Source organism: Liolophura sinensis, chromosome 3 (genome assembly GCF_032854445.1).
Source record: "Liolophura sinensis isolate JHLJ2023 chromosome 3, CUHK_Ljap_v2, whole genome shotgun sequence".
Taxonomy (NCBI): domain Eukaryota; kingdom Metazoa; phylum Mollusca; class Polyplacophora; order Chitonida; family Chitonidae; genus Liolophura; species Liolophura sinensis.
In genome coordinates this window covers 25,312,015-25,325,175 of record NC_088297.1, presented here as the reverse complement: position 1 = coordinate 25,325,175, position 13,161 = coordinate 25,312,015, and the positions used below count along the sequence as shown (strand labels likewise).

At 37.0% G+C, this 13,161-nt stretch overlaps 1 protein-coding gene across 3 annotated transcripts in view; it reads left to right on the top strand.

Moving 5' to 3' along the window:
- LOC135463971 (solute carrier family 25 member 32-like) overlaps positions 1-12,707 on the top strand; it is a 31,425-nt gene extending 18,718 nt beyond the window's left edge. For 2 of the 3 annotated variants that reach the window (XM_064741442.1, XM_064741440.1), the window contains one exon: positions 359-2,659. In XM_064741442.1, the coding sequence (XP_064597512.1) occupies positions 359-518 (160 nt within the window). In that variant the 3' untranslated portion in view covers positions 519-2,659. Of the gene's footprint in view, positions 1-358; positions 2,660-11,724 lie in introns of those variants that run through there. The other variant, XM_064741441.1, reaches the window with a different exon arrangement.
- The last annotated feature ends 454 nt before the right edge of the window (positions 12,708-13,161 follow it).

Below are 13,161 nucleotides of genomic sequence, written 5' to 3'. Positions count from 1 at the left end.
TGACGTGGCCAAGTTCATAAGGGCTTCTACAACATGGCTACTTGGAGTGACATGTCCGTCAGTGCCATATCCACAATCCTGAACTTAATCTTCTCAGCTTTCAAAATTTTATACATATTTTTCTGTTATAACTGTCCTGCAGACTGTGTTCACTTCAACATCTTTTTAGCAATTTTGCTCCACATGTAAGTGGAAAATTTGCATTCAATTTGTCACTGCTGTTTAATTTGATGTTTCAAAATCAGGTGTTTGTTGTGTTTTCCGCTATTATTATTTTTTTGTTGTTGTTTTGCAACATGCTGTACATGGATTTTTGGTCGCAATTTTTTGCCATGGTTCCATTTTGTTTGCCTGACAGGTTGGAAGGTGTGCGGGGTTTCTACAAAGGGGTTAGTGCTTACCTCGTTCATGTGACCCCCAACATTTGTATAGTGTTTCTCTTGTACGAATATGTCACGCAGCAAGCCAGGCAAACTACCGCAACCAAGGCCACCAAGTGGGCAGAGAAAGCCTTGTGATCAAGGGAAGTAACCCTTACTTTATCTTCACACGTACATTCATGTAAACAGTATTTTCAAACCGTGCCTGTGTTATTGCTAATAAATATGCATATCTCCTTTCCTGTGTGAAAAGGATTCAGGCAGGTGTTGAAATATCTCCAGCGCATTGTATTTTTTGAAAAGAAAGTTGAAATAGTGTGATATAAATAAATTTCTCTTAATTAATAACGACTACATGTTTTTGTAAGGGTAAAGCTAGATTCCTTTTGTGATGAAAGAAAGCGGCAGTCATGGTGGACAGTCTGGAAGATGTCTTCCGAGTTACAATTAGGAAAACACCATGTAATGAAGCTATTTTAGTTTGAGAACAATGTCAAACCATCTTTTATGTTGACATATAACAGTATGTGTAAGAATAGGGGAGTTTGGAGGTTGAACCGGTTTATCGCATAAATTTAAAAAAGCACCCTAAGTGTATCTTGTGACCTGTCAGAACTGTCAGGCAACTATTTTTGATTTCATTTACTGTAATATGGGCATCAGAAAAAAAAAGTTATTTTGAAAAGATGAAAAGATAGAGAATATAGATGAGCCTAATTTTTGTGAAAGTGAAGTTAATAAATGGAAGAGATGTGGTTTTTGTCATAGTCCAACACAGTGACACACATGATTGGTAAATTGATGTCAACAAAGGTTGCCTAACATTTTTCCCAAGTGAGATAATTCAGTCAGACTGTTTTTACCTTTAACAACAGAAGAGTTCAAACCTGAATCTTCCCTATTGGGTATGTGAAATTGAATTTTAAGCTCTAAGCATGTTACTATTTTTTTTTGTCACATCATTTTAATTATGTTCATGTCCCTTGTTTTATTATATGTGTACATAATAGTAGTTGAGTTTTATTGTACAACTGTGTTTGAGAAACATTGTTGAAGAAACGTTCAGGTGTGTGTAAACAAAATGGGACCAAGGTGAATATGTTAACTCTACTGAAGGCGAACAGAATGATTGCTGATTGGTTGTTGAGAGTGATTGGAAAACAGAATCAATGCTGATTGGTTATTGGGAGATAATAAAACAGAATCAATACTGATTGGTTGATGGTTGAGATAAGAAGACATAATCATTGCTAATTGGTTGTTGTTAAAGGTAAACCAATGTTATCAATGCTGATTGGTCATTATGAAATAGAGGAAAACAAGATCAATATAGATTGGCTGTCATAAGAGAGAGAAAAATACATGTAGAATTAATGCAGGTTCCATGCTTATCATTATTAGTCCCTTAATATTACAGGAGATGACAAGGAGGTCTGTCATTTTGACAGAAATCTGTTCTTTTGACATTTTTCAAACCATTTCATAATATTGACTAGATACATATGGCTTGGCTGTGACAATTTCTAGTTTTGAGCCTTTTCAGCATTTTCTTTTTAATTTGTCAGTTTTCAGCACTCTTTCCAGCAGGGTTCATCCTAGTGAATGTGTTTTCAGCAAACTTAAGGTCATTTTCATTCTGTTTTGAATTTTGAATGGCTATTAGTCTGACAACTAAAACTGTTCATTGATATCACTACTAGGATGTTTGCTTTAGTATCCATTTTCAGTGTATATCCTTACAGAGAAAAAACTGAAACTGAAGCTTTAACCCAGATTCTCATATCTACATTCTCAACCAATTAGTGCACATCCTGTTAGCCTTCAGATAGTATGATTATATTATTTGTTAAGATACTGATGAAGGTATAAACTATTTACCATTTTAATGTGAAGAGTCCTCTTATATTTTATGACGTACAGATATGACAGTAGATGTATATTTGAATGTGTTATCACACTGTTTCCTCAACCTTTTTTGCACGAAAGAGCAACTTTCAGTGCAATTTTTGTGCACATTTTTAATTTGATTCTGGAGACAAAACTACATTGGTTAGATTGGCTAGTTTGAGTTTTGACAAGAAAAGATCTTTCTGCCATGTGTGGTGCCGTGGCAATCATTGGTATAAGCTGAAGACAAGCTTTCTGTCGATTATTTAACCACAGATTATATGGAATGTATTTATGCATTATCATGTAAACAAACAGCCATGGAGTGACCTCATAGGTTTTTCCAGTATAGTCCGGTATTTGAGTATTGCGTATGGTATAAATGAGCTAATTACACATTCTTAATTTGCAAATAGATGTATTGTGTAGCTAAGGAAGGGGGGAGGGGAAAAGCAGAGAGCCTGTGGTTTTCTCCGACAGTCCCACACCAGATGGCACTTTAGTGAGTAAACCCTGACAGACTCCATCACCAACAGCACACGAGAATCCTGCTGTAGATTCCCAGGATTCAAATGTACTTTTATATCACTCTTAACCGTTGGCATTTGTTCCTGTACCTTGTGAGGAGTTTCTGTTATCATGGGTTTTCTAGTCTTAGCTCAAAATATTCTCATACTTTTTCTTTTTTAAATCGATTTGTTTTAAGGGTACTGTAATGAAAATTTGAAACTGGAGTGTTGCAAAAGAAATGTCACTGTTCATGCAAAGCTGTCTACTTTTCTGGTTGTCAATCATTCCTAAGACAGGAAAATTTTTTGCTTTGTTTAATAATCGTTTAACATTTGCACGAATGTTTAACTGTAAATGTGTGTACAAGTGCATGCTGTTTGCTGGGAGACACATTTACCTGTATACACCTAGCTAGCTTATTCTTCGCTTGAAGCATGTGCACAGGTTGAATTTAAACAAACTCCGAGAGAATTTGACACAAACAGAAGTAAACCATTAGCAAAAGCGAAACCCCAAATCAAGTAAAGGAAAACTTGTGCTGTACATGATATATATTATGTAAAAATGCCAAACTGAAAAGCTCTTCACAGCTGATTCCACTTTTTTTCAGTAGGTTTTCAAAATTTTTTATGTGGACTATCATGAAAAAGTATTCACTTAGTGGAAAAGACATCTAAAAATCAAAGTAGACATCACTAAATAGACCACTTAAAACTAGGCATGAGTATACTTTCATTGATTTGTTTAGATTTTTGTGAAAAGAGTTAAAAGTGTTCTAACGTTTGAGGTCTGAGGTGGGCTTTATGGGCCATACTATCAGAGTTTAGGAAGTTTTTCCAACTCTTATCACAACACTGAATGTTGTAATAACTATTTTTACAGATTACGGAAATAATGTTCTCAAAAATTCCATCGTTCTTTTGAACATCATGAAAAACAGGTGATGTGACATCAAAGTTTCTAGATACCGTCAGTATGGCTCATAAAGCCCACCATAGAGGTGATGTGACGTCAGATTTCCTAGATACTGTCAATATCGCTCATAAAGTCCACCATAGAGGTGATGTGATGTCAGAGATCCTAGATACCGTCAGTATGGCTCATGGTAAGCCCACCATAGAGGTGATGTGACATCAGAGTTCCTAGATACCGTCAGTATGGCTCATGGTAAGCCCACCATAGAGGTGATGTGATGTCAGAGTTCCTAGATACCGTCAGTACGGCTCATGGTAAGCCCACCATAGAGGTGATGTGATGTCAGAGTTCCTAGATACCGTCAGTATGGCTCATGGTAAGCCCACCATAGAGGTGATGTGACATCAGAGTTCCTAGATACCGTCAGTATGGCTCAGGGTAAGCCCACCATAGAATTCAAGTATTTGAATGCCATTCGACACTCTTCAAAAAAATCTAAAAACAAATAATAACAGTATTTTTAGACATAGTTTTCAGTTGTGTGTGCAATAAACTTACATCATATTGTAACTTTCTTTTACTTTCAAAAAACAAGATGGTAAAACTTACTTGTGAGAGATCAAGTTATCCAGAGCCATTCCAACAGAACAAAGATTTTTAATTCTTCTAAGTTTTATAACATATATTGGTAGCGATGAATGCCATATATTATATTTCTTTCCTAGCTATTTGGGAAAAGTAAAGATATCAGTATGTTGGTCATTAGATGGTCTAAAAATGTGAGAAGAAAGAAACTCAATATTCCTGCTACAGTTACATGTACATTGGCTAAAGAGAACAGGCAAGGTGTTCCAAAATTAGAAGAAATAGGGTAGCTGCCGAAAACATTTGGAGAGAATGAATGATTGATGTTCACATGTAAAGAAGACTTGTCTGTATTTCAGACTGTGCATAGATGTTCACTGACTTGCCATTTGAAGTAATCCTGAGAGGACATAAAATGCTTACCAAAAATAAAACTATCATAGTAATGGAGTTTGCCCAGTTCAGCCCATGTTGTGATAACAACATGGCTGAACTGGGCCAACATCCATCTAATCAGCTAGTTTCTCATTCCTTTGTAAGCCATCAATCATGTCCTGTACAGGATTCATTCCAATGGCAAGTCAGAGAACCAGTTACCTGTCTGACCTAGTCAAAGTTTGCCAAGGTGCTATTTGTTTTTGATTTTTTTATTACTCAGACAGTTATCAGCTTATTAGTTATTATTTTTTTCTTCTTCTCATTTTATTGTTAACATTGATGACGGTTTCTGAAGGAATAAGTAAAGGTGTAGAGAACTAACTACTGGGGAATTCACAAATGACTACATGCAGGAAAGGTATAAGCTGCCAGAAAACTTTAAACAAATTGCCATACCTGTAGGACATTTACAAGCTAATGGGAAATTGACATTTCACCTGTTTCATATGTCACACACCAGTAGTATGTTTGACACATTTCAGACCGGCTTGATAGCACAGTTTGGTAGAGTGTCCTCTTCAGGAGGGCTAGATCCAGGGTCAATCCTTACTAGCGTTCGGTAAGGCGTCTCAGTGAAACAGCACTAGATAACAGAGTGGTGAAAATCCCTCCTGCACAAGGAGGCACGTTACATGCATTCTAAGGATTCCCTCATTGTCATATGACTGAAAAATTGTTTAGTACGTTAAAGTAATAATTGTTACATGGCATCAAAATAGCCCAGTTAATAATGCCAGATAGTCTTAGCATTTCAACTTCTGGTACGTTAAAAGACCTCAAATTTGGCCCCTGACTGAGTTACACATTTAACCAGACTCTGAGAGTTCTTCTGACCTTAGAAAGGTGTTTGGGTTTTTATTTGGAAGGGGCAGGAAAATTTAAGATTCAATGTCAGAAGTGGTATTTTGTGACATTTATTTGCGCATAAAAATGCCCTTGTTTGGCAAAGGTCTTGTTAATAATGGTGTTGTAATGCACATATATATGCATTGTTTACAGTCATTCACATGCATATTGCTACATGCACCACTATTTACTGAATGCCGTCATCACTAGATGCTGATTTTAGTTTTAGTGGAATGCTCTAGTTGGGTTAACCAGCCAAAGTGACATTAACAAGCTTCCATACTTTGTACTCAAGTGTCCCGTTGGTTTAATTGATGAGTTATGTTTGACATACAGGTACATAGGCTTCCATACTTTATTTACCTGTGTTTTACACATTTGTGTTCTGCTTCACATGAAATGGCTATGGCGTAAACAAGCCTCCATACATTGTACTGCCATACTTTTTTGTTTACGCTTGACATCAAAGCAGTTGTGGCATGGAAGCCTAAACAGGCTTCCATACTTTGTTCTGCCTTATTCTGTGTTTGATTTCGAAAGTCTGGTGAGGTCTAAACAGGCTTCCATACTTTGTTCTGCCCTATTCTGTGTTTGATTTCGAAAGTCTGGTGAGGTCTAAACAGACTTCCATACTTTGTTCTGCCTTGTTGTGTGTGTAAGCACTGGAAAGTCTGGTGAAGCCTTAACAGGCTTCCATACTTTGTTCTGCCTTGTTGTGTGTGCTTGTACTTGAAAAGTCTGGTGAGACCTAAACAGGTTTCCATACTTTGTTCTGCCTTGTTGTGTGTGTTTGCACTGGAAATTCTGATGAGACCTAAACAGGCTTCCATACTTTGTTCTGCCCTATTCTGTGTTTGATTTCGAAAGTCTGATGAGGTCTAAACAGACTTCCATACATTGCACTGCGTTATTCTGTGTTTTTGTTCATAAGTCAGGTGTAGCATACAAAACTTTCCATACATTGTACCTCTGTGTTTTATTGGTATGCAAGTGTGTTCACCTGTTTAAGACAACCAGTGTTCTGTGTATATATTTCCCCTCCACTACTTTTCCTAGTATTGTCAGCTTCAAAGAGGATGACAGGCATATAAAACTTCAAGCATAGCATTAGTATACATTAAATAAAGTAATATGTACCTGCCTGTTACATTCAGTAAGTATCTGTGGACTCCTTGTGTAATTCATGATACAGTTTTATACATGTATAAATGTGAAAAACAGAATGTCTTTGTCTCCTATACACATATGTACATGTATGATTATTGTAAACTATAATTCACAGTGTCTGGTCATCTGATCTGTACATAAACTCACCTTGATATGATGACCTTGACCCATATGTATGTTTGTACATTTGTTGTTGACCTGGTTCATATCTGCGTTTGTTGATAACCGTTACCCATCATGTATAGTATGTGTATTTATATGTGCGTCCCACATGTACTTTTATTGGTGTTGTTGACCTCATGCATATTTATAACCCTGACTTACATGTATATTTGTTGATGACCTTGACCTACATGTACATTTGTTGATGACCTTGACCTACATGTACATTTCTTGATGATCTTGACCTACATGTTTATTTGTTGATGATATTGACCGACGTATATTTGTTGATGACCTTGATCATGGCCCCATGTATATTTATAACCTTCACCTTAATGTATTTTTGTTGACGACCTAGACCCACATGTACATTCCATGTGGGCCTAGACCCGTATGTTTGTTCATTGTTATTTGTAGCTGTTGCCTACATGTACATTTGCAGATGGCTTCCCCCAGATGTATTTTTTTGGATCACCTTGACCCACAGTATTGCTACACCTTTTTGCCACATGTATAAATCAAGTACAAAAGGTTTTTAAATCCTTTACATACATCAATATGTACATTGTTTTACATGTGCGGTTGTGTATCTGTTCTTGACCTTGACCTAGATCTGAGTTTGACCTTGAACTACATGTGGTTGGAGTTGACCTACTGTTACTTTGTTCTAATGACTTCAACAAAGCATTCGTGTTTTATCGTATTAATACTGTATTTCACCTAAAGTTTAGCATTTTTCTAAAGTTTTGTTTGATTTTGATGGATTCATCCATCTTACAAAGCCTGCTTAAGAGTTTTTTGTGAAGTTTGATTAATTTCTTATCAGAAAAACGAAAGTTTTGACATTAACATATTGTTTACAGGCCAAACTTTAGGTGAGATACAGTAGATCAGTATGTGGGTAGCATTGCATATGCCTGAAATACAGTAGATCGGGTAGCATTGCATATGCCTGAAATAAAGTAGATCGGGTAGCATTGCATATGCCTGAAATATAGTACATCACTATATGGGTAGCATTGCATAGGCCTGAAATACAGTCGATCAGTATGTGGGTAGCATTGCATAGGCCTGAAATACAGTAGATCAATATGTGGGTAAAATTTCATATGCCTGAGATAAAGTGAACCAAAATGTGGGTAGCATTACATAGGCCTGAGATAAAGTAGATCAATATGTGGGTAGCATTGCATAGGCCTGAAATACAGTCGATCAGTATGTGGGTAAAATTGCATATGTGTGAAATACATAGGTCAATATGTGGGTAGCATTGCATATGCCTGAAATAAAGTAGATCTATATGTGGGTAGCATTGCATTGGCCTGAAATATAGTAGATCGGGTAGCATTGTATAGGCCTGAAATACAGTAGATCAGTATGTGGGTAGCATTGCATATGCCTGAGATAAAGTAGACCAAAATGTGGGTAGCATTACATAGGCCTGAGATAAAGTAGATCAATATGTGGGTAACATTGCATAGGCCTGAAATACAGTCGATCAGTATGTGGGTAGCATTGCATATGCCTGAGATAAAGTAGATCAATATGTGGGTAGCATTGCATAGGCCTGAAATACAGTAGATCGGGTAGCATTGCATAGGCCTGAAATACAGTAGATCAATATGTGGGTAGCATTGCATAGGCCTGAAATACAGTAGATCAGTATGTGGGTAGCATTGCATATGCCTGAGATACAGTAGATCGGGTAGCATTGCATATGCCTGAAATGAAGTAGATCAATATGTGGGTAGCATTGCAGATGTGTGAAATACATTAGATCAATATGTGGGTAGCATTGCATATGCCTGAAATACAGTAGATCAGTGTATGGGTAGCATTGCATATGCCCGAGATACAGTAGATCAAGTTGCAATGAATGTGCCTGAAATACAGCTGACCAAAATGTAACCATACTAGCCTCATTCACTTAACTATATATAACAGGACGATCCATGTTTGTAGTTTGTTCACATTTGTGATATGATGCTGTCCTACAATTCTGTCATGTCTGAGCGTGATTTTTTATGTAAAAATTGTAAATACCAATATGAATGTTACTACTGGGTGTGTTACTGTTGTGTCAGCAGTTTCAGAGGATAAGTGTAGATGTACTGTTATATCATCACAAGAGCCAAATACGGAAACTTTTGTGCCCCATCACTCGTAAGATACCATTGGTATGTTTTACCATTAATGTGATTTACATCCCAGGTAAAACATTTTAAGGTTTTTGACCAGCTTTATGTTTTTTATTGGCATGTGAGATTTGTCCACGATGTGTATTAATTAATGTAGATGCCTTTGTTAAAGTCGAGTCTGATAGTCTTCTATTTGTATCATTTATTTGTCCTTTTTCCAAAAATGTCTTGTAGTGGTATTTTATGGAAAATACATTTACCATATGTATTTAATGATATGTTTTTAATGGCTTAAGTGCAGCTGGATGCAGCCCTTAGTGAAATGTCTATAATTATGTGAAGTATGTATTGCTGTATATGTAAATGTATTATTGAAATAAAGCCTTTGCTTGTATTAACATTTAATACAAGCATTTTCAGACTAAATTTGCCAGTCTTTTTGTTCATGTGTATTCTAAAGCAGGTTGATACAGTAAAAGGTTTTCTGAAATCATACATTATTTTAATAGATATCTAGAAATGTTAACCCAACCTTCTTTTTTTTCCACCCCCATTTGAATATTTTCAGTTAAATTTTGCAGTTTGCAAATTGCCCTTGAAAGGAAGAAGATTGTCTAGAAATGCAAAGATTTCCCAGAGAACTTGCATGAAAATATTTGAGTATGGCCTTTTCAGTGATAAAAAAGGGCCCTACAAAAGGCTAAGAAACAAATTTTTGAGGAGTGCCTAACAATGTTGCCTTCAGGATTACAGCCAGGTCAAGCCGAAAGGAAGCATTTATGTGGCTGTAGTATATGTACAGTGCAGATACTGTATGCATCATTAGTTCACGAGAATACTGGGACTGGTCAGTTTCATGTCACTATACTGTGACTGGTACCCTGCCCAGTGTCTTTGATGTGCCATAGTGAGGTGTCAATGCTTGATGTCACTGTGCTGTGACTTGGTGTCCTGCCTGGTACCCTGGCCAGTGTCTTTGATGTGACATGGTGGGGTGTCATAGCTTGATGTCACTATGCTGTGACTCGGTGTCCTGCCTGGTACCTTGCCCAGTGTCTGTATGACATGACATGGTGGGGTGTCATGGCTTGTTGTCACTACACTGTGACTCGGTGGCCTGCCTGCTATCCTGTCCAGTGTCTGTGTGACGTGACATGGTGGGGCGTCATGGCTTGATGTCACTATACTGTGACTCGGTGGCCTGCCTGCTATCCTGCCCAGTGTCTGTATGACCTGACTGGTTGTGGTGTTTTAGCTTGATGTCACTATACTGTACCTTGGTGGCCTACCTGCTATCCTGTCCAGTGTCTGTGTGACGTGACATGGTGGGGTGTCATGGCTTAATATCACTATACTGTGACTCGGTGGCCTGCCTGCTGTCCTGCTCGGTGTCTGTATGACGTGACATGATGGGGTCTCATGGCTTATCACTATACTGTGACTTGGTGGCGGCCTGCTATCCTGTCCAGTGTCTGTAAGACGTGACATGGTGGGATGTCATGGCTTGATGTCACTATACTGTGACTCGGTGGCCTACCTGCCATCCCGCCCCGTGTCTGTATGAGGTGACAGGTTGCGGTGTTATGGCTGGTCTACGCAGGAGGTCACGCTGGTCTTCAGGGGAGGTCACGCTCTGTGTTGACCATTGATGTCACAGGCCTCACTCCTTCGAGTCATGAGGTTTGTCTGCTGGTAAAGAGTGGTGATTTACTTCCGTTTGCTCCACCCAAGAATCCAGTCAGTAGAAATGAAATGATGGAGTAAGACTTTAAACATGTATATTACATGACATTGACTCCCAAGTGTAAGAAATTAAACCCCAAGAGTATTAAAGAGTTATACCTTTAAATAAATAGGTGTCTCTCTGCATATTGCTTACAGTACGTGTGCGGATTCTTTTGCTTGATGTCCATTAGAATACTGATGTGCACACTTTTTGTAAGAATAATGTACACACTCTTTGTAAGAATAATGATGTGCACACTTTTGTAAGAATAATGTACACACTTTTTGTAAGAATAATGTGCACACTTTTGTAAGAATAATGATGTACACACTTTTTGTAAGAATAATGTACACACTTTTTGTAAGAATAACGATGTGCATACTTTTTGTATTTGTAAGAGTAATTATGTGCACACTTTTATAAAGATAATGTGCACACTTTTTATAAAGATAATGTGCACACTTTTTGTAAGAATAATGATGTGCACACTTTTTATAAAGATAATGTGCACACTTTTTGTAAGAATAATGATGTGCACACCTTTTATAAAGAGAATGCTGGTTTATCAAGTATAAATAAGAAACTAAGAGATAAGGTTGATACAAATTGTTTGTGTTGTCTGACTTCCTGTCTCATCACTGTCGCCTCATTGACCTTGACATTATTTAATGATTTCTGTGCAAAATTTACTTTGGCAATGATGTAAAGCGAACAAAGAAAGCGACACGCGCATTATGATGCTCAACAGGGCCATCAGGGCTGTTTATTAACGTTAGTGGGAATGTTTCTATAGGGTACATGTACTTTTTCATTCATCGTAAATGCTTTTTGTCAGTTCTTTTGTGTGTTTGAACACATGTTACTTTATCTTAATTGTTAATAAACAGGTTTTCTTGTCTATACATTTGCATACATGTAGTACTAAAATTCCTATGCGTGTGAAATAAAAACTGACTTTTTTTTCTTCCAGGTACGAAGGTGTTCGAGGGTTCTACAAAGGCCTGGTCCCAAACTTGCTGCGTGTGGTACCCGCCTGCTGCATTACGTTCGTAGTTTATGAGAACATGATCTCAGTCTTTGCCTCAAAGTGAGGTAGAAGAGTTATCCCCCTTGAACTGTCGTTAGAATATTCTGCAGGCACCGCAGCAGGATTGCTGAGTTTTGAAGCATCATTGAAGTATTTGTGTGGAACAAACATCTTGGGAAGGACTGCTGGGAATAGCTTTTCAGTTTGGACCCATTTATGAACAGAATATGTTATAAACTGCTATGGTGGTTGGTACCATTGTTGATGGTAACATCGTGCAAGCAGCCTCATACCACCATCATACAGACAATGAGCTGCGAATACCAGTTGCCAAATCTGTGTCTGCCACACTGATGTGAGTGTAGAGGACATTAGTGGGCGCCTTTGATTGAATTGTGAATGTTTCCTGGATCAAACCACACGCATTTAATGTTTTTCAGTATGAGATTTACGAAGTCTTGAGAATTAAAAATATGCATTTTTCAGTATATTAACCCAGATTTTTGTGAAGGAAGTCAGAGAATTTAGTATTCAGAAATTTGTGATGAATTGTAGTAATATATGATGATCATAGTATTCTCTTCAGAAATTTGTTAAATTGTTTGACTCTACATAGAACATGTAAGTGATAACGCTGGTGTGGTGTGGGTTTTTTTCCTGAAAAAGCTCAGATGGATGTATTAATTGCATGATAACCTTTTAGAGATTCTTTTAATCAAATTCCTCAACCATTTCGCGTATGAAAGAGCAGTTTTCAGTGCAGTTTAAACACATGTTTAATTTGATTTTGAAACAAGAATGCATTGGTTGGATTAGCTAATTTCTGAACATCACAAAAAGCATGTTTACTAGTGTACACTTATTAATTGCCTTCAGAATATGCTTGAATAAACACCTTGCAAATATGCGAAAAGGTTAATGAATTACAGTATAAGAATTACAGTATATGAATTACTGTATATGAATTACAGTATAAGAATTACAGTATATGAATTACTGTATATGAATTACAGTATAAGAATTACAGTACATGAATTACAGTATAAGAATTACAGTATAAGAATTACAGTATTCCATCCATAGTTTGTATGTGAAAGTGAATTTTCAGAAGCATATAATAGCTATTTAAGAGTCTCTGCAAAAAAAGCTCTTTAAGTGGCCCTATGTAAGGTCGATGAATCAGTCAGAATCAAAGAAAATATGCCAGTTGAAAAATGACAAACTTCAGGTGAAATACAGTACCTGAGTTCATACTGGTGACTTAATCTAGGGATAGTTGATCTATAGTTACCAATGAAACAAGCTTCATGTGTATATTATATGGAAAATTAAGTTTATCAGAGAAGAATTGTCTTAAATGCATAAGGTATGATAGCCAAA